Consider the following 22,927-nt stretch of genomic DNA (forward strand, 5'->3'; position numbering starts at 1 on the left):
TAATGATTCACTAACAAAAATCTGTCCAAAGACAGCTACCCTGATTTTGTCTTCTGGATCTTTTTTTAATTCAGAAATATGGTAGTAATGGCTCCTTGTTTGGTTTGGATCTGGTCCTTCTTTGATTCTCCCAAGGCTGGTTCTGTGCTCCTATAGATTTCCATGGTAGTTACAATGTAGCATAAGTAAACACTCACTTATGTTAGCTCTTTGATTCCCCAGAGTTGCAGATCACACTGGCTGATCCGTTAGTGTGACATCCCACGTGTACCATACTCCACCTTGACAGCTTCTATAGAAATTGCACTGCAGAATGAAGCTGACCTGTTGAGGTATCAAGTAAATAATGAAAGAGCAATTGGAGTGATTGGGACTGGCCCATGGTCTCCTACCTCCCAGGTGGATGCCTGAACCACTGGATTATACCGAGGTTTCAGAGTAGCCGCCGTGTTAGTCTGTATTCACAAAAATGCATCCGATGAAGTGAGCTGTAGCTCACGAAAGCTTATGCTCAAATAAATTGGTTAGTCTCTAAGGTGCCACAAGTACTCCTTTTCTTTCTGGATTATAGAGAGTCATTCTCATTCTCTCTCTCTGTCTTTGGCCCAGTGATTGCTCCACTGGGGAGTAATACTTAAATAGTCACTGTTTCATTATTTATCCAAAGTGGAATGGCTTCAACAGGAGAGATTGAAGGAGTCCCACATCAGAATATCTCATAGTTCAGTGGTTAGAGCCTGCTATTGAGACATGGGAGACCTCTGTTCAAATATTTTTCTCCCCTTCTGCCTGAACAGGGAATTGAATCTGGATCTCCCAAATCCCAAGTGAGTGCTCTCACCTGTGGACTAAAAGTTAGTTGATAGGCACCACCACAATCGCCTCCAACTCTGGCCATTTTGTGTGGAGCAAGGCAGGCATTCTCACAAAAAATGCCTTATGACTCCATACGGCTGGTTCCTGTTTGTGGATCGCTCAGCGGAACTGGTCATCTCCCTGCAGGCTGGGCATAGGTGCCTATCTCCGAGAGAGGACTGGGGCTCAGCACACATCCCTCTTACGAGCATCTCCCAATGGCTAGCATAGGGGCACATTATAAGGCACCTCTCTCTCCCCATTCATGGGATAGGGAGCCTTGGTGCCTAGTACAGGTTTGTAGAGTGCAGTGTTGTTCCTGTGATTTTTATGGGCACTTAAAAGTTGGGCACTGTGACTCTCAGCGTTGTAACACCTAAATTCCTTTTGTGGATCCAGGCCTAGATGCTTGTGTGTTTCCTGCCCTCATTTAACCTGATTCTGAAGCTATTCAGCACATACTGCTGAAGTAAGCAGAATTTTTGGAGTTACCTTTAATATTTCCTACTTACTGGTGAAGGTTTTATCCTTTTCATGAGGCAAAATGTTTTTTACAGAAGGCAAGGTTCTTACAGGAAACTGCATCAGATTTACTTACAATGTTGCTTTCAGGAGTGTTTTGTGGAGCCATTTAACCGAAAGGCACGCCAGGAGAACCTGCGTTACAACAGCATGCTAAAACAGCTTAATAGTCTACACACCGCTACTCTGAGGCAGTGGAGAGCAGCCCAACTTTATCTGACTTGTGAACAGGGCCCCTGGGCTGAAAGGTATGAGTGAAATACTTTATTCCAAGATCATCTTACGTCTAATAGAAAGTTGCTTTCTGTTTCATATACTGTAGTGGTAATTGCAGAAGGTTGCTGAAGTATTCTGGTGTAACCACCCTTGATATAGAAGATTACCATTGAATGTTTTCTTTTTAATGTTTATCTGCATTTAACTAGCAAAATACCAGTGCTTAAGTTTAATATATAACTCAGCTAGATTTTACTGAAAAGTAACATGTAAAAAGTAGCTATGGCTGAAGGAAATTTAAAACTTACATGAGAGAAACGTCATGTACTAAAGACCAGCGGTTATGTGATATGTTTCAGAAGAGTGAGATATAATGGATATTTAACACAATGCTGGTATTCTATAACAAACACAAAGGCTAAAGCCTGGATTAAGGCAAATTTGAACATGATTATTGTGTTGTGCCTACTTAATTTTCCCCATCAATTTCATTTGGATAAAATGTTCTTTACTGCCTGTCCAAAACTGTCAGGTAGTCTTGCTGTGAGCTGTTAAACAGCTGCTGTATTTCAATGGAGGATGTGCATAGTATGTTAAGTGCATTGGGCTGAAATGTTAGATACTGTACAATGTATCTTACATTTGTTATATTACTCTTAAGGGTATATGATTTTTTTTTACATTATGATTTTAAATACAAACTCTGATAGAATCAACTCATTTGCTCTAAGTATTTGTTTTTTATATCTTAGTATAAATATTTTTGCTGTCTCTAGGAAACAGAATCCCATTCACTGGAAACTTTCAAATGTGGAAAACTACTCACGTATGAGGTTAAAACTAGTGCAAAATTACAATTTCAACTCCCATCAGGAGGCCAGTGACCTGAGAGACAATTTAGGTAAGATCCAAATTCACTGTTTCCTCACTAATAATTTAGATCATGGACTATTTATATTCCTGATTCCTTAGCAACCTTTTGCAAATTTTAAACAGTGTTTTGTACTTATTTTAAAATGCTTTTTTTATTTTCTCCTCTAAAGAAACCCACTTTTCCTTATAATGGAAATATATGTTGTAAGATTTAAAAAAAAGGATATATGGTTGATTTGAATAAAGTTTTTTCTTGAAAAATCTGTTTTAATGGGGTACTGTCAACTTGCTTAGATCCAAAGCGGAATCTTCCTTCAAAATAAATCTCATTCAGCATCCCTAGAGAATGCTTTGTCTGCATCTTCATATTGCCAAAAATGATGTGTGTTCTTAAAAAAAATAAAAAACAAAAGAACCCCTCCCAACTCTATTTTTCATATGAGCAAACAAATAGTTTTACAGGGACCTTTATAATATTTATATTTCTTTAAGCAAGGTAAATGTTGAGGCTAAAATACGTTGAAAATCTTGCTTTAAACTTGAATCAAGCCTATGTGGCATAATGAAGAATTATAGATGTGATCAAGTATTTGGCCACAGTTATAACTGTGAGTTATAAACTGAGAGGTTAAGTGTTGCATTTTTCACAGTTGGGGCTATTTTAAATTATTCTGTGTTCCCCCAGAACTGTATTTTTTAAGATTGCAACCCATCCCTTCCCTAGTGCTTGTCTACATGGGGACATGCAGGAAAATTAATCCAAATTAACTAACAGTATGGGTTTGAAGTAGATTATTTAAACCACATTAAACTCTTGTGTGCACACCTTCATTCAGAATTAAAGTGGCCTTAATTTGGTTTAGTTTAATTCACTTCCAAAGTGAATTAAACTAAACTGAATTAAGTCCACTTGAATTCTGAAAAACAACATCCATATGGGGATTTAATGTGGTTTAAGCAATCCACTTCAAATCTGCACCTTTAGTTAATTGGGATTAATTTTCGTGCATGTCTCTGTGTAGACATGCCCATGGATACTATTGAATTCCAGTAATTGTAGCCAACTGCCACAGTTTAGTTATCCAATAGTACTGTGGTGAAATACAAATCTATATTTTGTTTGAACTGAAAATATCTTTATTCCAAAAGGGATGCAGCAGACACAGCCATCTAGTGAGTCACTGCTCCTGGAGGTGGTGAAGCAAGTGAAAGTTAGTGACATGGAGGATGATATACTTGAACTGCCAGAAGAGGACACAACTGCTGGTGCAAGCATGTATGTACAGCAGTTTGGGGAACTCTGAAATTCATCTTTCCACTAGGGATAAGGAGTGGGAAATACCTCCTGGACTGGGGTAGATGGTGCACAAAACTGCCCTCTTTATTTCCTCTGTTATGACTAAGGGCTTGTCTACATGGGGACACTCAGGAAAGTTACACCATATTAACTCAAGGTGTGGATTTTTAGTTGGACTTGATAAACTGCATAAAACTTCTGTGTGGAGACCATCCTTCAGAATTAAGATGGCCTGTAGTTTAACTAATCCACATTAAATTTACACATTTAGCTAATTTGGATTCATTTTCCTGAGTGTTCTCATGTAGACAAACCCTGAGCCAGTCAATCCAGCATTTCTAGTGTTGCCAGTGGAAAAATTGCCGTTGGGTCTGCAATAATATAATCTCAGTTTAGAGAGGGGCAGGACAGGGACAAGAAGGAGGGCTTACTACACTCCCAGGTGGTAACATGGTACCTGCTTGAGCAGTGGTAGCCCTTTCTCACTAAGGGGGTTACTACTGGATAAATGCAGATTGTCTAACAAGCGTGGGGATTGGATAGTGATATGCCACTCATAAAAAAACATCACCAAGCAGAAACAGGCTTTCTTCACCCTCCTTGCTAAAATAATGGGATAGAATTGTAGACGGGGAATGGGCACATCAGTGAGGGTCTATCCCTGATTCTCTTTAGCCCTGGTCCTCGGCTCAAGTTGGACCAGCCTCATGGCTACTCTAATATGCACCAGCTAACAATGATTCCCAAGAGGCCTTCAGCAAATTAAGCATAGCTGGAGCATGCAGACTTCAGTCCTGCCCCTTCCTCTGCTCCCCGCCCCCACCTGTCTGTGACATGTCTGCCGCACCAAAAGAGGCAGGAAAAGACATATAGGTGCCAGTTATGCTGGGCTGTGTGCGCCTACTGGAGACTTCCCCTACATCTGGGGACTCCCTAGCTAGGGAAATGCGTCCTTTATGCTCAAAAGAAGTGAAACAGAGATGATAATATGCCCCAATAACTGCAGATGCAAAATTGCACACATCTATTTGTACCATAAAATTGTAGGTGCAAAGAGGAAGCCTTGTTAAGAGAAGTCTGTAAAAGTGATCCGAATATTTTTATTTACATGAATAATTATATACTGCCTTATATTATACCTTTAAAGTTACAAAAGTCAGTTCACGTATTTATTTATTTAAAAACGAAACAACCTTGTATTATAAACTTTTCAGTAACTTCTATTTGAAATATTGCCACAGTTTGTTGTCTCTTGGAACTGGGGGGGCAAGGAGAATTACTCAGATTCAACTCTTTTATAGTTGGAGCTTGTGTGTTGGCTTATTTTTAAGTTTTTGGCCTTTTTGTTAATCCAGAGATACGAAAATTGGCATTATGCCTTATACTGTAACAATAGCAGATCCATCCTGTAAGATCTTTTTATACAAAAGAAGTGACTGGAATAGACAGATTAAAAAACTCTGCTGTGAAGTGAACAGGTTTGAGGTCTAAATGCTGACTCAGAGAACTCATGAGCCTACTAACGAAAGCGAAATAGTGGAAGGTTTTATATGACGTGCTCTTAAGGCAATTCAGATTTGATTCTTTTCTAAATTGTGCTTTTAGTTTGTACCTGGTCGAACTGTGCAGTCTAGAAAAACACATGACATGGGATGGTGGTGGTGATGATGTTGTTGTTGTAGGGATGAAAAGGAGGAGCAGGGTCAGAAAGAAAAATTGGTACTGTCTGAAGAATGTGAACTCATTACGCTAATTGATGTAATACCTGGCAGACTGGAGGTCACTACCCAGCACATCTGCTTCTATGATGGCAGCATTGAAAAAGAGGAAGGTGAGCATCACAGTAGGTCTACTTTCTCATAGTTCAGCATCCTGTTCTTTCCAGATGAACTTTATTTTTTGAGAACAAATGCCCGTGTGGTTGACATCTAGAAATTAGCTAATTAACAGAGTTGTACATAATGTTTATTAGGCCAATGACTTCATATTTTTCCTTTCGAGCAAGGGGTCTGTAAATGTAGCCTGTCCACTGAGCCATTTTACTAGTGCAGTCTTAAATTTTTTTCCCATCTCCTGGGGTAACATTAAGGCTGCTAATCATATTCTAAGGAACAAAATGTCTTTGTATAATTTATATGAGTAAATGGTAGTTCCCTATGATTTCTGCCATACTGTTCACCAGTTATGCTAACCATATGAGCTTTGTCACCTGCATGAATTGATAAGAAAAGTAGTTTGTAAGCATTAATCAGCAATATCTGTTTGGTGAGCTTTTATAAGAAGGTTAATGTGTATAGTTTAACTCTGATACATGAAACTGATCTTGAGAAAATTAACTGATCTGTTTCACCAAAAGAAACTGGATCAATAACTGAAGTTGTTCTGTTTGCAGGAGTAGGTTTTGATTTCAAATGGTCCCTTTATCAAATTCGAGAGATACACTTGCGCCGATACAACTTGAGGCGGTCAGCCTTGGAGATCTTCCTCACTGATCAGACCAACTACTTCCTTAACTTCAATAAGGAGGTATGGAATTGTCAAAGCTCCCTGGTGGACTCTCTCAGCATAAGTGACAAATTCTAGTTTACTGGCCATGGCTAACGTGATTTTTGGAAGCTTCTGCAGCATTATATTAGGTCAAAATACTTGCCAGATTGAGCTGCTCTGAGAAATTAGAATATGGATCTTTTTATGTTGTTGAAAACCCCAGTCTGGTTTCCAGTAAAATTGAATAGTCAAAAGAAAAACAAAACTCTTATTTTTTCATGTGCAACTACTATTTAATTTCTGCCTCATGAGAAATTGTACTGGGGTAATCTCAGCTTCTTTGTACTAAACAAACCATAAAAACTTTGTACAAATGAATTACAAAGTAATGGAGAATTACTATCCTATTGTAATGCAGAGGGGGAAATGATTTATGTCTTGCCCTTCTGATGGTTTGCAAATGCTGTGCTAATGTTTTCTTGGATAATTTAAATGGGATGGGGCTAAAATGAATAACTGAACTGGGCTGCGTTTGATACTGATGAATTGGTAAATGTTATGAATAGCTGTTACATGGTGGATATTTAAAGTGAATAATTCATCAGAGTAGCTTGTGTAGAAAGACTGATACAATATTAAACATGAAAAATGACAGTGTTTTCTATTATGTTTATGTAGGGATAATATGTAATTTTGCTGGGTTGTGATTCTGCAACAGTAGTATTTCAGTTAATCACAAATAATACCCATTTTTAGCTCCTGCAGCTGAATAAATATCTTTTTGGCAGCAAGAGGGCGGCACAGTTCAAAAATGTAGTAAATTTTAGCTTCATTAAGAATTTAATCCGCAGAGCAGTTGCTTATGGTTTTATTAGCTGCATTTTCCAGTGTAAATGTTTTCTTACAGGTGAGAAATAAAGTGTACAGTCGAATCTTGTCACTCCGTTCTCCAAATATTTATGGGACCAGATCTCCACAGGAACTGTTTAAAGCTTCAGGCTTGATGCAGGTAAAATGATTTCAGCTGAAATGATTTAGGGTGTTTCAGTGCTTCTCAAAGAACTGCTTAATAATAAAGTAGCTAAACTAGGGTTTAGAATATTTTACAGTGTTTGTGGACATACATAGATAGCAACGGCAAACTTTTCATCTGACCTCTAAACTTTTGCATGTGCAATTGTGTGTGCGCCCAATTATTGCATTTATACCAGTTTGCAGGCCTATTTGTGTCTGCAGATGTTAGACGTACGACAAAAAATAGAGGACAGTTTTGAAAATTTGTCTTCTGGTGTCAGCACATGGGGCTTAGGTGACAATTTATTTTGCTTTGTGTACTGATTATTCGCTTTGTTATCTTATTATGCGTGCTTTCAACAAAACCCACTTAAAGATGTAGAGGTGTGGCCATGGTTCCTTGCTTCAGGTACAGTATTATTGGCTTGTAAGCGAAGTGTCAATTTTCAGAAACATCATGAAATTTTAGCAATTTATCTAACTTCACAGGGCAGTGTTATTTTTCTGGGGTGGTTTTTTTTTTTTGTTTGGCTTTTGGTTTTTTTGGACATCAACAGATGCTGTAGTTTTCTATGAGAAATAGAGAAATGTATGCTCTTATTAACATTAAGAATTCTCCAGTTTCCTCTTTTGTACCTTCGTCTTCCTGGCTCTGCACCTCAGACACTTACCTAGACAAAGAGGAATGGGAAAGAAGGTGTCATCACCAATCCTTAGTTAGATGGAAGGTTCAGAGTTACATAAGGCACTCCTTCCTCTTAAGTATATAAAATACTAATTCTGCAGCACTTTCACAAGGACACTGGACTATTTCACTGATGCATATACGGTTAACAGAGGAAGATCAAAAGACTTTTTTTTTTTTTTGGTTATTGGAGTTTCCAATACTTATTTTCCTCTCTCCTTTTCGTCTTCAGCTGTTTCTGATTTACTTTTTCTCCACTATTGCTCTTTCCCCCTTTCTTCTTCTGTCCTTTTTTGTTTTATGTTTTGTTTCATTTAGTTTTAAAAGAACTTTTATTGCCAGCCTAGGGCTGTTAGCTTTCCCTTGCATTTAACCTGAATTTGACAACCCCTTGCCTCTGCCAGGTGTCAGCTAATCTCATCAAGAGACAGAGCACAGCCACAGATGCAGGATGAATTTTAAACTAGGTTATGAAAATTTGAAATTTGCAAATTCTTATGTTTATAGTCTAGTGCCCCTGACTTATGAGAAATATTTCCTTGTAGCTAAGCATTGACAAGACGCACTCTACATCGACAACAGTTTCTTCAGTTTAATGATTTTAGTGTTGCCTTTTCTTGTCTCCTTCAGAAATGGGTGAACAGAGAGATATCAAACTTTGACTATCTCATTCAATTGAACACCATGGCGGGACGAACTTACAATGACCTTGCCCAATATCCTGTGGTAAATTATTTTTGTTAATTGTCACTGGATAAATGTGATTTCTTTTGTTAATTGTCACTGGATAAATGTGATTTCTTTGTGGAAAGATGGATTTTATATCTGAATTTTGAACTGTGGCTTTCTAGTTTCCTTGGGTCCTGCAAGATTACACGTCAGAAGAGTTGGACTTGAATAATCCTGCTGTCTTTAGGGATCTATCCAAACCCATTGGGGTGGTGAATGAAAAGAATGCCAAAGCTGTGCAAGAAAAGTAAGTATAAAAATTCCCAGTTATGTTTCTCTCTCCATTTATTTTAGCTTTCTGATGGGACATTTTCAGACTAATAATTATTGATTCTGAGAATTCCATAACTATTTGTAACTGAGACATTAATTGTTATAGGATTAGCCTGTTTGTTTGATGGCAAAGCCATACATTAGCCATATAGCTTGGAACTGTTAGGCAGTGATGCTGTTATATTAACAGCAGCGTATGCAACATTAAAGAGTCAAGTTTTATTGCCTCTAGCTCTAGGAGGTAAGAAATCTTCTTCAGGTTGGTTTGTTTCTCAGGGTTCAAGAGAGGAAACGAAGGGTTTCAGAGGCACCCAGGGGCACCTGTCTGAAGTTGACTGGATCCAGATGATTGAAAAGTGGGTTATCTTGTCCCCTATACATGTTTCTGGATATAGGCATCCCAGATGCAGCCATACTGGTGGATTTGACTAGAAGGAGGGATTACCCTGTTTTGTATCCAGGCTTCCTCCTGGTATTCTGAGCCCAAATTTTATCCTTGAAATAAGTTGAATCTCTTCTCTGGTAACTTTGTTGCAGATAGGAATGACAGCTACTTCTGCTCACATATGAGTGTAGTCATCTTTAAGTTTTGCTGGAGTGGGGAGTGAACATTTTGGCTTGTCTTGGTTGTCAGGCTGCACTTGTCAAGTTTCTTCCCAAACAGGGTTTCTCCTGGGAACTTTGAGGCACAGAGGATTTACTGTGAATAATTACCTGATATCCATGGTTGGAGTCAGTGCTGGTTCCTGGGCACTGAATTTGTTTCTATGGCTTTTCCTGCTAGCCTCATGGCATTCAGGGATACGTCTGCTATCTAGTGTGTCATCAGGGTGGGAACTTGCTGGCTGTGTCTTTTGGGACCTGAAATGGGAAAATAATTATTTAAGTCCCAAATGCACCTCTTCTTCCTGCAACCAGAGGCACTCAGTATATGTTGATGTAATTTTTAACAAAACTGTCATAGGCCACTTAGCTAGTGAAAAACAGTTAGTGATGCATCTGTTGTGTATTCCCTGTATACTATAAATATAATCTGTGTGTATCAGACATAGCATGCAGTAGTTATGATTTTAAAGATCTCAATCTCTGTTTTTTAGATATGAGAATTTTGAGGATCCTCTTGGGACGATTGACAAGTTTCACTATGGTACTCACTACTCAAATGCTGCTGGTGTCATGCATTATCTCATTCGAGTAGAGCCTTTCACCACACTACATATCCAGCTTCAGAGTGGCAGGTAAATTGTGAATGAACAGTAATATCTGTCTCTTCTCCCTCAACTTCAATGATGGCTTTTTAATAGGAGCTGTCAAAATGTAACTTGAGCTTTCCAATCTACAGGTTTGACTGTGCAGATCGGCAGTTCCATTCCATTCCTGCAACATGGCAAGCCCTTATGGATAACCCAAATGATGTGAAGGAGCTTATCCCAGAGTTCTTCTACTTCCCAGAGTTCTTGGAGAATCAAAATAGTAAACAGACTTTTCAGAATTTATTGAATAGAACATGCATCCCACACACCACTAGAGAGCATTGTCAGAACCTGTTTAAGAACATTGAGGAAAACTATTCTTGATTAGATTGAACATGTGAAAATTACTTTACGGTCGTACTACCTTTTAGCCATTTAATGAGGTGCCAGTTATGCTAAGCCACTATTTAACTTCGTAATTTAAAATTCTTACCCAGAATTCTAGGATGGCTAAGAGTATTGAGGTTTGGTTTAATCTAAAAGAAGAACAAAGTTATTTTTTTTAAAAGTTGACCATTCTAAATTGCACTAATTACAGTTAACTTGCTTTAACTGTTCTGGGTACTAAACCCACCTCTTCTGGAAGATGTGTGCTAACTTGGAACATGAGATCTTTTTTAATTAGACAGGCCTGCAGAATCTAGACTCAGAACTGGTATTTTCAAACATGGTCTTGTGTAACTTGAATTTACAGTAGTCTAAGGCTCCAGGATTCTTCAGAAGTAAGAAAGCTCCTGTTAAACATAACATATCTTGTTAAAGATAACTTTTCCTGCATGTTGACATGAGACCATTACTTTTTTTTGGCTTTTTGCATTTTACTTATTAGATTTACTTATTCAGCTTCTTAATCTCTGATCTAGTGATCAAGATACTTGAAACATATTGTAATAGCTTTTGAAACCAAATTGTCTCAATTATATTCCCTAGAGTTTAACTTGGGTCAGCTACAGCTCTCCAAAGAGGTAGTGAATGATGTTGTTCTCCCAAAATGGGCCAAGTCACCTGAAGATTTCATTTGTAAACACAGGAAAGCACTGGTAAGACAATGACTACCTTAATTTTTGGATGAAGTAACAAGAAACAGAAATACAGTACATGCTTTTATTTTTATTTTACACACACACAAAATGGGAAGTTGATAGTAATGAATATAAATCAGAAGATAGGAACTAGGTGATTGATAAGAGAAGCACAAGCTGAAATCTATGGCCAGCAGAGTTAAGCACAATAATAAGAAATTTCTTTCAATATATTAAGAACAAAAAAAGTCCTAACAGGATGGAAATGATATAATTGTCAATAATAATGCAGAAAAAGACAGACATGTTCAATAAATATTTCTGTTTTGTACTTGGGAAAAAGCCAGATGACGTAGTCGTATCATATAATCAGAATATACTTTCCATTTCAACTTCGTATGGCTAATGTAGATGTAGAGCAACAACTATAATTTTACATTTATGTGATTAAGACACATAATTGCGTCAGGAGTAACGGAGTGTATCACTGTGATGCTTCCTTCATATTTTGTGAATCGGGCATTGAGTTGTTATATAATCCATGGTCTGTTCTGGGTGACCACAGTCACACTGAAGAGTTTTTAATTTTCCATTTGTGTATCAAGTGTCCGCATCTGTCATGATTTGTATGGATGAGGTTAGGGTTGTCCATGAGCTTTGGGGAAGATTGAAACCAGGAATCTTCTGCATCGGGTCTTTCACAAGGTGTGTGTTTGTGACTTCTTGTGAACACCATTCAGCTTTCCAAGCTTCATCAGTGTTCAAGTTACATTGTTGAAGGTTAAGCACGTGGGTTGAAAAGGGCTTGTGTGACTTCAACCAGTGGTGAGGGACACTGTTGAGGTTCTGGTGGAAGAGGAGATGTTCATTTTCTTTGATTCGCTGGACTTCCCAGAGGGTTGCAGCATCACGGAGAACGGATGGGGGAGCGATATGTGACAGCACGGGCAGGCAGGGTGTTGGGATCGACCTGAGGGTTCCACCGATTAACCATACTGCAGTGTTCAGTTGGACATCAACAAGTAAAGTGTGGCTACTTTTGGTCCATACCGGTGCACAGTACTCCACTACGGAGTACACAAGTGCCATTGCTGATGTCCATAGCAGTGATGCTGATGCTCTCAGCTTCTGCTTGCCAGTTTCTGGATCAGATTTACCCTTGTCTTCATATTGGTGGCTACTTTTTTCAGATGGTCATGGAAGGTTAGCATGTGGTCCAGCTTCATTCCAAGATAAGTTGAAGTGGGGTCATGTTGCACAGTGTTGCAGCATCAGGTCACTTTCAGGGTGTGCTTAGAGTTCCTCTTATCAAGATGGAATGCAGTGAGTGTTGTTTTGTGAGGGGTTTGGTTTGAGCCTGCATTTCCGGAAATATTCCTCCCTGATGTTTAGATCCCCGTTCAAGGTGGACTCACTGTTGTTGAAGGTGGCTGCTTGCATTGCCAGGGCAAGGTCATCCTCATATGCAAATTTGCATGACTTCATTGGCACCATGTCACTTGTGTAGACACTTGAAGAGTGTTGAGGCGAGTACTGAGCCTTGTGGCAGTCCATTGTTGAGGAACCAGGGCAAGCTAACTGTCACCCAAATGGACCCACAGCTACCTATTGTTCAGCATTGTCCATAGCAGGCATAGTGTTTTGAGGCAGGGGATGATCCTTGCAAGCTTTCAGAATCAGGGCTTTAATCCAGACCATATCATAGGCCAATGACCGGTCTACAAATCCGGTCTTGGATTTCAGCAGTAACTCAGGAGGATGTTAAACAGCAGCTACTAAAGTCAGACATTCTTAAATCAGCAGGTCTGCTTCAAGAGTTCTTTAAAAGAGTTGGCCAAGGAGTTCTCTGGACCATTAGTGTATGATTTTCATTAAGTCTTGGAACATTAAGGAAGAAAGCTACGTTGTACCAATATTTCAATGAAGTGACTCAAATAACTATAGGCCTGTCAGATTGACATCAATCCCAGGCAAAATAACAGAATGGCTGATATGGGACTCAGTAAAGAATTAAAGGAGGACAGTATAGTTAATGCTAATTAACATGGGTTTATGGAAAAAAGATCCTGTCAAACTAACTTTATCTTTTTTTGATGAGATTACAAGAAGAATATTGATTAAACCGGAGGGGGTTCAGAGAAAAGCCACAAGAGTGGTTATTGGTCTGGAAAACATGCAGACTCAGGAAGCTCAATCTGTTTATCTTAAAGAAAAGGCTAAGGAATTACTTGATTTTTCCAGTCTACTAGTACCTACGCAAAGAACAGAAATTTGATAGTAAAGGGCTCTTCAGTCTAGTGGACAAATTCAGATGTGAAATAAGGTGTACAATGAAGGTAATTAACTGTTGGAACAATTTACTAAGGGTTTGTGATGGATTCTTAATCACTGGAACTTTAAAAATCACGGCTGGATGATTTTCTAAAAGATATGCTCTAGTTCAAACAGGAATTAGGGAAGTCCTATGGAGGTCGTATCATATAATGGTCTAGAATTTAGATGGACTAGATGATCACAATGGTCCCTTCTGGCTTTCTAATCTATGACTAAGCATCAGGAAGTTTACTGTTGATCTTTAAAATTTTCCTTTTTAAAATTTCATTGCTTTACTCTTAGTTGTAATCCTTTGTTGCAATTATTAAATAATAGCGCTGTCAAGTGATTAAAAAAATTAATCATGATTAATCACGCTCTTAAACAATAAGAGAATACCATTTATTTAAATATTTGTGGATGTTTTCTACATTTTCAAATATATTGATTTCCATTACAACACAGAATACAAAGTGTACAGTGCTCACTTTAAATTTATTTTTATTACAAATATTTGCACTGTAAAAAACAAAAGAAATAGGATTTTTCAGTTCACCTAATACAAGTACTGTAGTATAATCTCTTTATAATGAAAGGTGAACTTACAAATGTAGAATGATGTACAAAAAAACCCTGCATTCAAAAATAAAACAATGTAAAACTTTAGAGCCTACAAGTCCACTCAGTCCTACTTCTTTGTTCAGCCAATCACTCAGACAAACAGGTTTGGTTACAATCTGCCGGAGATAATGCTGCCCACTTCTTGTTTACAGTATCACCTGAAAGTGAGAACAGGCGTTTATATGGCACTGTTTTATCTGGCATCGCAAGATATTTACGTGCCAGATGCGCTAAAGATTCAGATGTCCCTTCATGCTTCAACCACCATTCCAGCATCTGTGCGTCCATGCTGATGGCGGGTTCTGCTCGATAATGGTCTTAAGCAGAGCGGACTGATGCATGTTCATTTTCATCATCCGAGTCAGATGCCAACAGCAGAAGGTTGATTTTCTTTTTTGGTGGTTCGGGTTCTGTAGTTTCCTAATTAGAGTGTTGCTCTTTTAAGACGTCTGAAAGCATGCTCCACACCTCATCCCTCTCATATTTTGGATGGCACTTCAGCTTCTTAAACTTTGGGTCGAGTGCTGTAGCTATCTTTAGAAATCTCACATTGGTACCATCTTTGCGTTTTGTCAAATCTGCTGTGAAAGTGTTCTTAAAACGAACATGTGCTGGATCATCATCCGAGACTACTATAACATGAAATATATGGCAGAATGTGGGTAAAACAGAAAAGGAGACATACAATTGTACCCCAACGAGTCCAGTCACAAATATAATTAACATATTTTTTTTTAATGACCATCAAGATGGAAGCATATCCTCTGGAATGGTGGCCAAAACATGAAGGGGCATACAAATGTTTCGCATATCTGGCACGTAAATACCTTGCAACGCTGGCTACAAAAGTGCCATGCAAAAGCCTATTCTCATTTTCAGGTGACATCGTAAATAAGAAGCAGGCAGTGGTATCTCCTGTAAATATAAACAAACTAGGTTGTCTTAGTGGTTGGCTGAACAAGAAGTAGGACTGAGTAGACTTGTAGGCTCTAAAGTTTTACATTGTTTTGTTTTTGAGTGCAGTTATATAATAAAAAAAAATCTACATTTGTAAGTTACACTTTCACGATAAAGAGATTGCACTACAGTACTTGTAGGAGGTGAATTAAAAAATACTATTTCTATGATTTTTACAGTGCAAATATTTGTAATAAAAATAATATAAACTGTACACTTTGTATTCTGTGTTGTAATAGAAATCAATATATTTGAAAATGTAGAAAAACATGCAAAAATATTTTAATAAATTTCAATTCGTATTCTATTGTTCAACAGTGTGATTAATTGCGATTAATTTTTTTGAGTTAATCGCATGAGTTAATTGCAATTAATCGACAGCCCTATTAAATAATACCTCTCCTTTGTTCACATTAATGTCCTTAGAATGTATACATATTCTTACACATCTATTCAGCTGCTGCTGGTATGCATGCATCTTAGGCAGTTTGTGGGCACTCTAATTTTTTTGTGTTTAAACCCACCAGTGTATCTAGGGGGAAGAGTTAGTACTTCAATTGCTGATATTAATTCTTTCTGGCTTAGGAGTCTGAGTATGTCTCTGCTCATCTCCATGAATGGATAGATCTGATTTTTGGCTACAAACAGAGGGGACCAGCTGCTGTGGAGGCACTCAATGTGTTCTATTACTGTACTTATGAAGGTACAAAACTGTGTTCTCTTCTTGTCATCGCAGTCATATTTGCGGGGTTTGAGAAATATCTGGAAACAGATTTCTCGTCATGAATGCAGTATAGTGGCATATGGTAAAAGAATTGAATATCTGATGTTCAGAGAAGGAAATGTGAATTTTTAATTTAATAACCTCTTTAGCCCTTCTGTAGGAATCGTTATAATTGCTTCTGTTCAATTAACGAACTGTTCTTTACGATTCCATTGGAAACATAATGGAAAACCTATTGGAACTTATTTTCTAGACTCTAGTCATAGGAATTTACTACAGAACATATTTTAGAAGGTAAACTTTAGAAAGTCTTTAATCAAGAAAGTATATTCTGGGTTATTTTTTGCACACATTAAATAAAGAAAAGTTATCTTCCCAAAAGCCAGATGCTGCAACCAAAACACTTACTAACTTCTGAAGGGAGAAAGTTTGCAGAATGGAACTTTTAGAAGACTCTCTTAGTGTAAAATAAACTGATGGTGGTTGATGATTTTTTTAGAGAGAAGGGGTAATGGTTTTCTACTTAGTGTATATTTTCCTACATGTTTCTTATCTCTTTCTTCAGTGAATTATGTGTAGACAATGCTACTTTTGTTTTACTGCCCTCTACTACTCTGGTTCTGATTCCAGGAGCTGTGGATTTAGATGCCTTAACAGATGAGAAGGAAAGGAAAGCTTTAGAAGGGATGATTAACAATTTTGGACAAACACCCTGTCAGCTGCTGAAGGTAAATCTCTTTTTGTAGCAATAAACACACAAGTTTCATATCAGTCAGTTTTGGGAAGGTATACACTTGAGTGGCAGGGGCTTGTGGAAGGATTGTGCAACCATTGTGAAGGCCATTGTTCCTTTTAGAGTCTATTCCAGGTATTATAACCTGCAAGTTTTAGGAAACCTGTAACTTTTAGGAAAGTGAATCTTCTACGTTTATCATTAATAAAGGAAACCTGTTAGAAAATTTTCAAGAAAGTCTAATTCCCATTTTCAAAGGTGACTAGACACTTCAGAGCCTAGGTCCTTTTGACTTTCAATTAGATTTAAGCACCTACATATCTACATCACTTTTGAACATGGGAATTAGGCTCCAGAGTCACTTATGAGCCTTTGAAAATGTTATCTCTGGTATTTCATCTTCTGATATAACTTAAATAGATGTGGAAACAACTTGCTTCATAATTTTGCCACTTAATATTTTTGAGCTCTAACTATAGCTCCGAGCAAAGCCCCTTCAGATAGACGTGCCATCTAGTCAATTTTTTAATCAGATTATTCATAGGAATTGTGTGCCTTCTGCATGTCTTTAATAATTATTGTATGGTACTAGGTATTTTGTTAAATATGTTCCTGTAAGACAGGAAGTACATTTTTGTTGGTGTTAGTCCAGTTCTCCACTTTTATTCCTTTCTGTCCAGGTTTCCACTCTAGTTTTCCCTAGTGGCTAGTCCTAAGGCTGTCTAAATTCTAGAATAGATGCGACAGTCTACAGGTGTTATGTATAGTAATCCTTTAATGCTAGCTTCCAATGAGAGGAAAAATTAGCAACATGGCTTGTAATAAAATCTAAATGTTCCTTTTTTGGTATGAATAGTAAATATTTGTTTCCTGAATAATAAAACCAGCTTTAAGAGAGAGCCGCCAAATGAATTTAGCAAAATCTTTTTTCCTCTCCCCATCCCATGTTGAGTAAATCTTCCAAGTAAATCAGCCAAGGTTTCCTTTATGTAGAAACATGGTCTAGAAACAGTAAATCCAGAGGGCAGAATCCCTTCATCTGAATTTAATATATTGAGCTAGAAATATAGTTTACATTCTCTCTTGACTCTGAATACCATACATGACTTGAACAGTTCAATCAAAGATGATTTCCCGCTATGCTGAGATTGTATATAAATTTGATTTAAAAAAAAAAAACTCACTCAATATTGTCTCCTAGGAGCCTCATCCTGCGAGATTATCCGCAGAGGAAGTAGTACAGAGACAGACCAAAAGTGACAGCTCAACCCTGAATCTGTTCCAGCATCTCCCTGAACTTAAGTCATTCTTCGTAGAGGTAGCAACTGACACATATTGCATTGCATGTGTTTTAAGCCTAGTCTGAAACCTGTAATACGTTGGAATAAAAAGTGGTCAGCAGAGTAAAAATAAACTTGCTTATAATGTAAAGAAAATTTTGTACAAAACATCTAATAAACCCTTTTTATAGAAGATCTTTGCTATGACTTTATAGAGGTTGAGTAAGTTTACTTACCCTCATGCTGCAGTGATTCTGTAACATTTATTTTAACTATCTAAATGTTACATGTTATCCTTTTTGCTTCCTTAGCCTCCCCTCTTTCCAAGTGCCTACATGCAGACTGGAGAGAGACACCAAAGGTGAAATCCTGGCCCCACTGTAGTCAATCGCAAAATTCCCATTGACTTCAAAGTGGTCAGGATTTCTCCCCTAGTGTTAGTGGCTAAACTTAGCTATTTAAGATGTGTGTATCTCTAACTGGTAGTACCTGCAATTTTGTCTACCAGGTAACTAAAGTATTTGTACCACCTATGGATGTTTGTCAACTGAAAATGTCATTTCTCATAGGGTATCAGTGATGGTGTTCCCATCGTCAAGGCTGTTGTTCCCAGGAACCAGTCACGTTCCTTTATGTCTCAAGGGAGTCCAGAGATCCTGGTGAGTTGGATGTGTCAGTTCTGCTGTTTGAAACTCTGTGTTACATATGACTGCACTGTTCCTAAAATTCACCTTTATATTGACAAAGTGTGGGTGCTAGATGTCCAAATGACATTGGGGTAGAGCTAACGTGTTACTATCAATCTGAATCTAAGTTCTTATAACAGTCCCCAGTTTAATAACCTCTTTGGAAGAGCTCATATATTGTTTAATTGTCTCTACTCACATTTGTGTAGGCTAAATTAGGCGTAGATGAACCTGTGGCTAGTCAGGTTTTGTTCAAATTCACTCTCCTGCTGGTGATAGCCCATCCAAAGTGACAACTCTCTACACAATGTGCAAGATAATCAAGTTGGGCCATTTCGTGCACAAATCCAGGTTCTCTCACCCCGGATTTGTGCAGAAAATGGCCCAACTTGATTATCATGCACATTGTGTAGAGAGTTGTCACTTTGGATGGGCTATCACCAGCAGGAGAGTGAATTTGTGTGGGGGGGTGGAGGGTGAGAAAACCTGGATTTGTGCTGGAAATGGCCCAACTTGATGATCACTTTAGATAAGCTATTACCAGCAGGACAGTGGGGTGGGAGGAGGTATTGTTTCATATTCTCTGTGTGTATATAAAGTCTGCTGCAGTTTCCACGGTATGCATCCGATGAAGTGAGCTGTAGCTCACGAAAGCTCATGCTCAAATAAATTGGTTAGTCTCTAAGGTGCCACAAGTACTCCTTTTTCTTATTCCTTTCAAGTCACTGACAAAAATAGTACACTACATTAAAACTAGCTGGCATTACTTTCACACTGGCTCAGTAACAAAACGACTCTGGGAATGTCTTTAATTTGTCATAACTTTAAATGCTAGTTACTACCTCTGAGTATTTCAAAGAAAATAAAATAGAAGAATTAAATAATTATGATGAAATGCATAATTCTCAAGTACCAATCGCTGTTCTAGATAGCCAATATATATCACACACAAGCATAATTCACTGTTTTTATCAAGGCAGTATATACCATATGTTAGTAAGAGTCATAACTAAGGCTAAGATTTTGTCATGGTTATTTTTAGTGAAAGTCACAGACAGGTCACGGGCAGTAAACAAAAATTCACGGAAGCTATGACCTGACTGTGACTTTTGCTGCTGCGGCTCCATGGTTTCCCCTGCCACCGTGGTGGCTGGGAGTTGTGGGTTCCTCCTCTGCCCACGGCAGCTGGAAGCTGCAAGGGGGCTCCCCTCCACCTACTGTGGCTGGGAGCTGCAGGGTGACCATATTTCCCAAAGAGAAAACAGGTGTGTCTCTCCACCCCTCTCAGGCGAGTCTGTCGCCTGTTGCTGGAACCCTGAGGAGGGCCCCCTCAGGAGTCTGTCACCATCACTGGAACCTTGCACGGGGGGGCCCCCTGTCGCTGCTGTTGCCTGTCACTGGAACCCTGCCAGAGCCCCACTGGCTGCCAGCTCCAGAGTCTGGCAGCCTCTGGGTCTGAAGCAGAGAATGTCATGGAGGTCTCTGGAAGTCATGGATTCCTTGACTTCCATGACGTCCATGTTATATACGTAGCCTTAGTCATAACTCATTATTTTAAAAAAATAATAAAACAAAAAACCTCACAGACGCTCCATCCTGTCCTCATGATAGCGTTAGCCTCAGCTGGATCAGTTTGGTGGTAAACTTTCAAGAGACTTATGTTGGCTCAGATGCAAGCTCTGTTATTGGGAAAGACAAGCAAAGAAGAGGGCTTTGCAACATTACACAATTTCACTGATTTTTATCCAAATTACTCTTTCAGGTGATAGCAAGTCTGAACTGCATTATTGGAACCCACGGGTGGCTACCATATGATAGAAATATCTCCAACTATTTTACGTTCATCAGAGATCCAACTGTGACAAATCCCAAGTAAGTAAAGAGGAGGAAAGGTGCAGTAGTGAACTCTATTATAAAAGTAGAATGAGTTAAAGTACGATAGGTACAGAGTCGTCTTCTATAGTGATTCGATAGCACTGCTTTGATTATCTGTGATTTTTAATTAAAACCTAACATCTATATAGTGTGCTTTACATTTTTCAAGGCTTTGACATCCCCTAATATTAATTAGACTACAGTTATTCCCTGAAAAGTGATTATAAAAATGCTATTGTAAGGTTCTGTCTTCATTGTCTATTCCTGATTTTCAGACCAATTTTTTAAAAAAATTTTCTAACTGCCAGCCCTGCAAACTCATCCTGGCATCTGAGAGTCAAGCTTGCTTCATTATTCTCATGCATCATTGTTCATAATAAATGTTCTGCAGATCTGGCCTCGTTTACACTTATGCAATTCGTATCCTTCAGTTAGGTTTTCAGTGATATCTGTGCAACTCCCATTGCATTCACTGAGTTTGCACAACGGTAACTGATTGGAATTTAATAAACTCTTCTGTTGGTGATGGACTAAGAGGAATAGAGCTCACTCTTACTCTTCCTAACATATGTTAACTCGACAGTATTAACAGGAGTCCAGAGTAGTTAAAACACTTGTCATCAAAGTGAACAGATATGAGACTGAACACATGGGAGGGGTAGATTTCCTGAGTAAGAAACTACCATTTATAGTCCCTTTTCACAATAGAACCGCACTTTAGATTACAAACTGTACCACGCTTTTTGATTGTTTACAAGAGGTTTGTCTTTTTACAAAATTTTGAAAAAATGTTTTTGTATAAATATTTAATATGGATTTAAGTTATCCACAGAGCCGCAAACCAGGTAGGATATTGTATAAAGAACTAGCATGAAATCCTGACCCTCCCCCTCCCCCGCCCCGAAGACTAAGGGAATTTTCTAATTGATATTAGGGCGGCCAAGATTTCACCCCTAGTGTTCCTAGGTACAAATTCTTTATAGATCATAATATTAACATAGGGCAAATCTTAACTGTAAAATTTGTTTGCAGAACCCAACGTAGCATAAGTGGTCCGTTCGTTCCAGGGCTAGAGATCACCGCTAAACTGTTTGTAGTGTCCCATGATGCAAAGTTGCTGTTCAGTGGAGGGCATTGGGACAATAGCATCAGAGTGACATCGCTCACAAAAGGCAAATTAATTGGACAGCATGTCAGACACATGGGTAAGTAAACTATTTTAGTTTTGAATTATGAAATTACATATTTTATACATGGTTTTTGTAACACAAAAATCTGACACTTTGACTATTGCAAGGCTTAGTCTTTTATAAAAGATAATAAAATAGGGTACTTGGGTCACATTGCAATGAGAGAATAAGCTAGTTTTGCCCATTCTTGCCATCACACTCTGTGGTTCAAATAGGACTAATGAAAACCTATTCGATCAAGTGTTTATATAGTAATTCCAATAATGGTCTAGGGTGTATTAAGAACAATCTTTATTTTTTTTAAGTTAAGATAATAATGATTACGTTTAATGTTTGTCCTGCTCCTGGCTAGGGCTTTATTACTACAACTAGGATCTTAGACTCTAATCAGTCTTGAAAATGTATACCACATTCCTGGTGTAGAGTTTGTGTTTGTTTGCAAATGTAACTACATTGCTGGCATGCTGCACAGCATCACATTGCCACCAAATGTCAATTGGTTTTAAAACCAGATAAAATGTTTAGTTGAGATGCAAAGTTAAGGTAACTGTTTTCTTTCCTTTATAGATATTGTGACCTGTTTGGCTATAGATTTCTGTGGAATCCATTTAATTTCAGGTTCCAGAGACACAACATGTATGATATGGCAAATAGTTCAGCAAGTAAGTACACCTGCACAGCTTTAGAAGCAGCCTTTTGAAGGGTTTTGCTTTAGTGCTTTGTTCACCAGTCTAGCCGTCCAGTACATTTACAGACTCATTAGTGTTTCATTAGAGTTGCTGTTCTCTGATTTGTTTGCTCTGTCTGCATGTTTGCAGGGTAAAATGGACTTCTAAAAATTATGATGAGTTCAGTATCTCTCTTAGACTGTTCCATGGTTTTCAAGTACACTTATTAGCGTCTCTGCTCTATGGATTATAGTGGCATTAATAATGTTATCTAGAGCACTTTTATTTGGTTAAGGTTCTTTGCAGACAATATATAACAGCCCTTTGAGGTATGTAAGTAAATATTATTCCTCTTTTTACTGGTGGAGAAACTGAAGTAGAGAAGGTGACCTGTCCAGCATCTCAGGAGTTGGTGTCAGAGGCAGGTTTAGAACTTGGGAGCTCCTGATTTCTCGTCTTGTGCTCCCAGTACTAGACCACATCTCTCTTCTGGTGTTCTGTTTCCTTAGTGTGAAATGCTGATGTGTAACTGTCACTGGGTGGCTAGTTCTTTAAAGAGAGGTGGATCTCAGCCCCATCTGTCACGCAGCCAACTCTCTTCCCCAGGTGGGGACAATGAAGGTCATGTGACCTCGGTCATATGACTTAATCAGG

The 22,927-nt window shown here is 38.3% G+C and overlaps 2 protein-coding genes across 7 annotated transcripts in view; one reads left to right on the forward strand and one right to left on the reverse strand.

Annotated features, from left to right (window-relative positions):
- The window catches only part of NBEAL1 (neurobeachin like 1), a 126,838-nt gene that overhangs the window by 89,684 nt on the left and 14,227 nt on the right, over positions 1-22,927 (forward strand). For 5 of the 6 annotated variants that reach the window (XM_073306474.2, XM_073306478.2, XM_073306479.2 and 2 more), the window contains 18 exons: positions 1,468-1,625; positions 2,370-2,494; positions 3,616-3,742; positions 5,446-5,594; positions 6,156-6,289; positions 7,158-7,259; positions 8,580-8,675; positions 8,801-8,925; positions 10,049-10,189; positions 10,294-10,424; positions 11,135-11,244; positions 15,703-15,820; positions 16,472-16,569; positions 17,776-17,892; positions 18,424-18,513; positions 20,303-20,412; positions 21,448-21,620; positions 22,173-22,267. In XM_073306474.2, the coding sequence (XP_073162575.1) occupies positions 1,468-1,625; positions 2,370-2,494; positions 3,616-3,742; positions 5,446-5,594; positions 6,156-6,289; positions 7,158-7,259; positions 8,580-8,675; positions 8,801-8,925; positions 10,049-10,189; positions 10,294-10,424; positions 11,135-11,244; positions 15,703-15,820; positions 16,472-16,569; positions 17,776-17,892; positions 18,424-18,513; positions 20,303-20,412; positions 21,448-21,620; positions 22,173-22,267 (2,199 nt within the window). Of the gene's footprint in view, positions 1-1,467; positions 1,626-2,369; positions 2,495-3,615; positions 3,743-5,445; positions 5,595-6,155; positions 6,290-7,157; positions 7,260-8,579; positions 8,676-8,800; positions 8,926-10,048; positions 10,190-10,293; positions 10,425-11,134; positions 11,245-15,644; positions 15,821-16,471; positions 16,570-17,775; positions 17,893-18,423; positions 18,514-20,302; positions 20,413-21,447; positions 21,621-22,172; positions 22,268-22,927 lie in introns of those variants that run through there. The other variant, XM_073306480.2, reaches the window with a different exon arrangement.
- Positions 20,122-22,927, reverse strand: part of LOC140895826 (alpha-aspartyl dipeptidase) — a 39,508-nt gene continuing 36,702 nt past the window's right edge. The window contains exon 9 of the transcript XR_012154360.2: positions 20,122-20,219. The gene's annotated coding sequence lies outside the window, so the exon portion shown is untranslated. The remainder of the gene's footprint in view (positions 20,220-22,927) is intronic.

Source organism: Lepidochelys kempii, chromosome 11 (genome assembly GCF_965140285.1).
Source record: "Lepidochelys kempii isolate rLepKem1 chromosome 11, rLepKem1.hap1, whole genome shotgun sequence".
In the NCBI taxonomy this organism is placed as follows: domain Eukaryota; kingdom Metazoa; phylum Chordata; order Testudines; family Cheloniidae; genus Lepidochelys; species Lepidochelys kempii.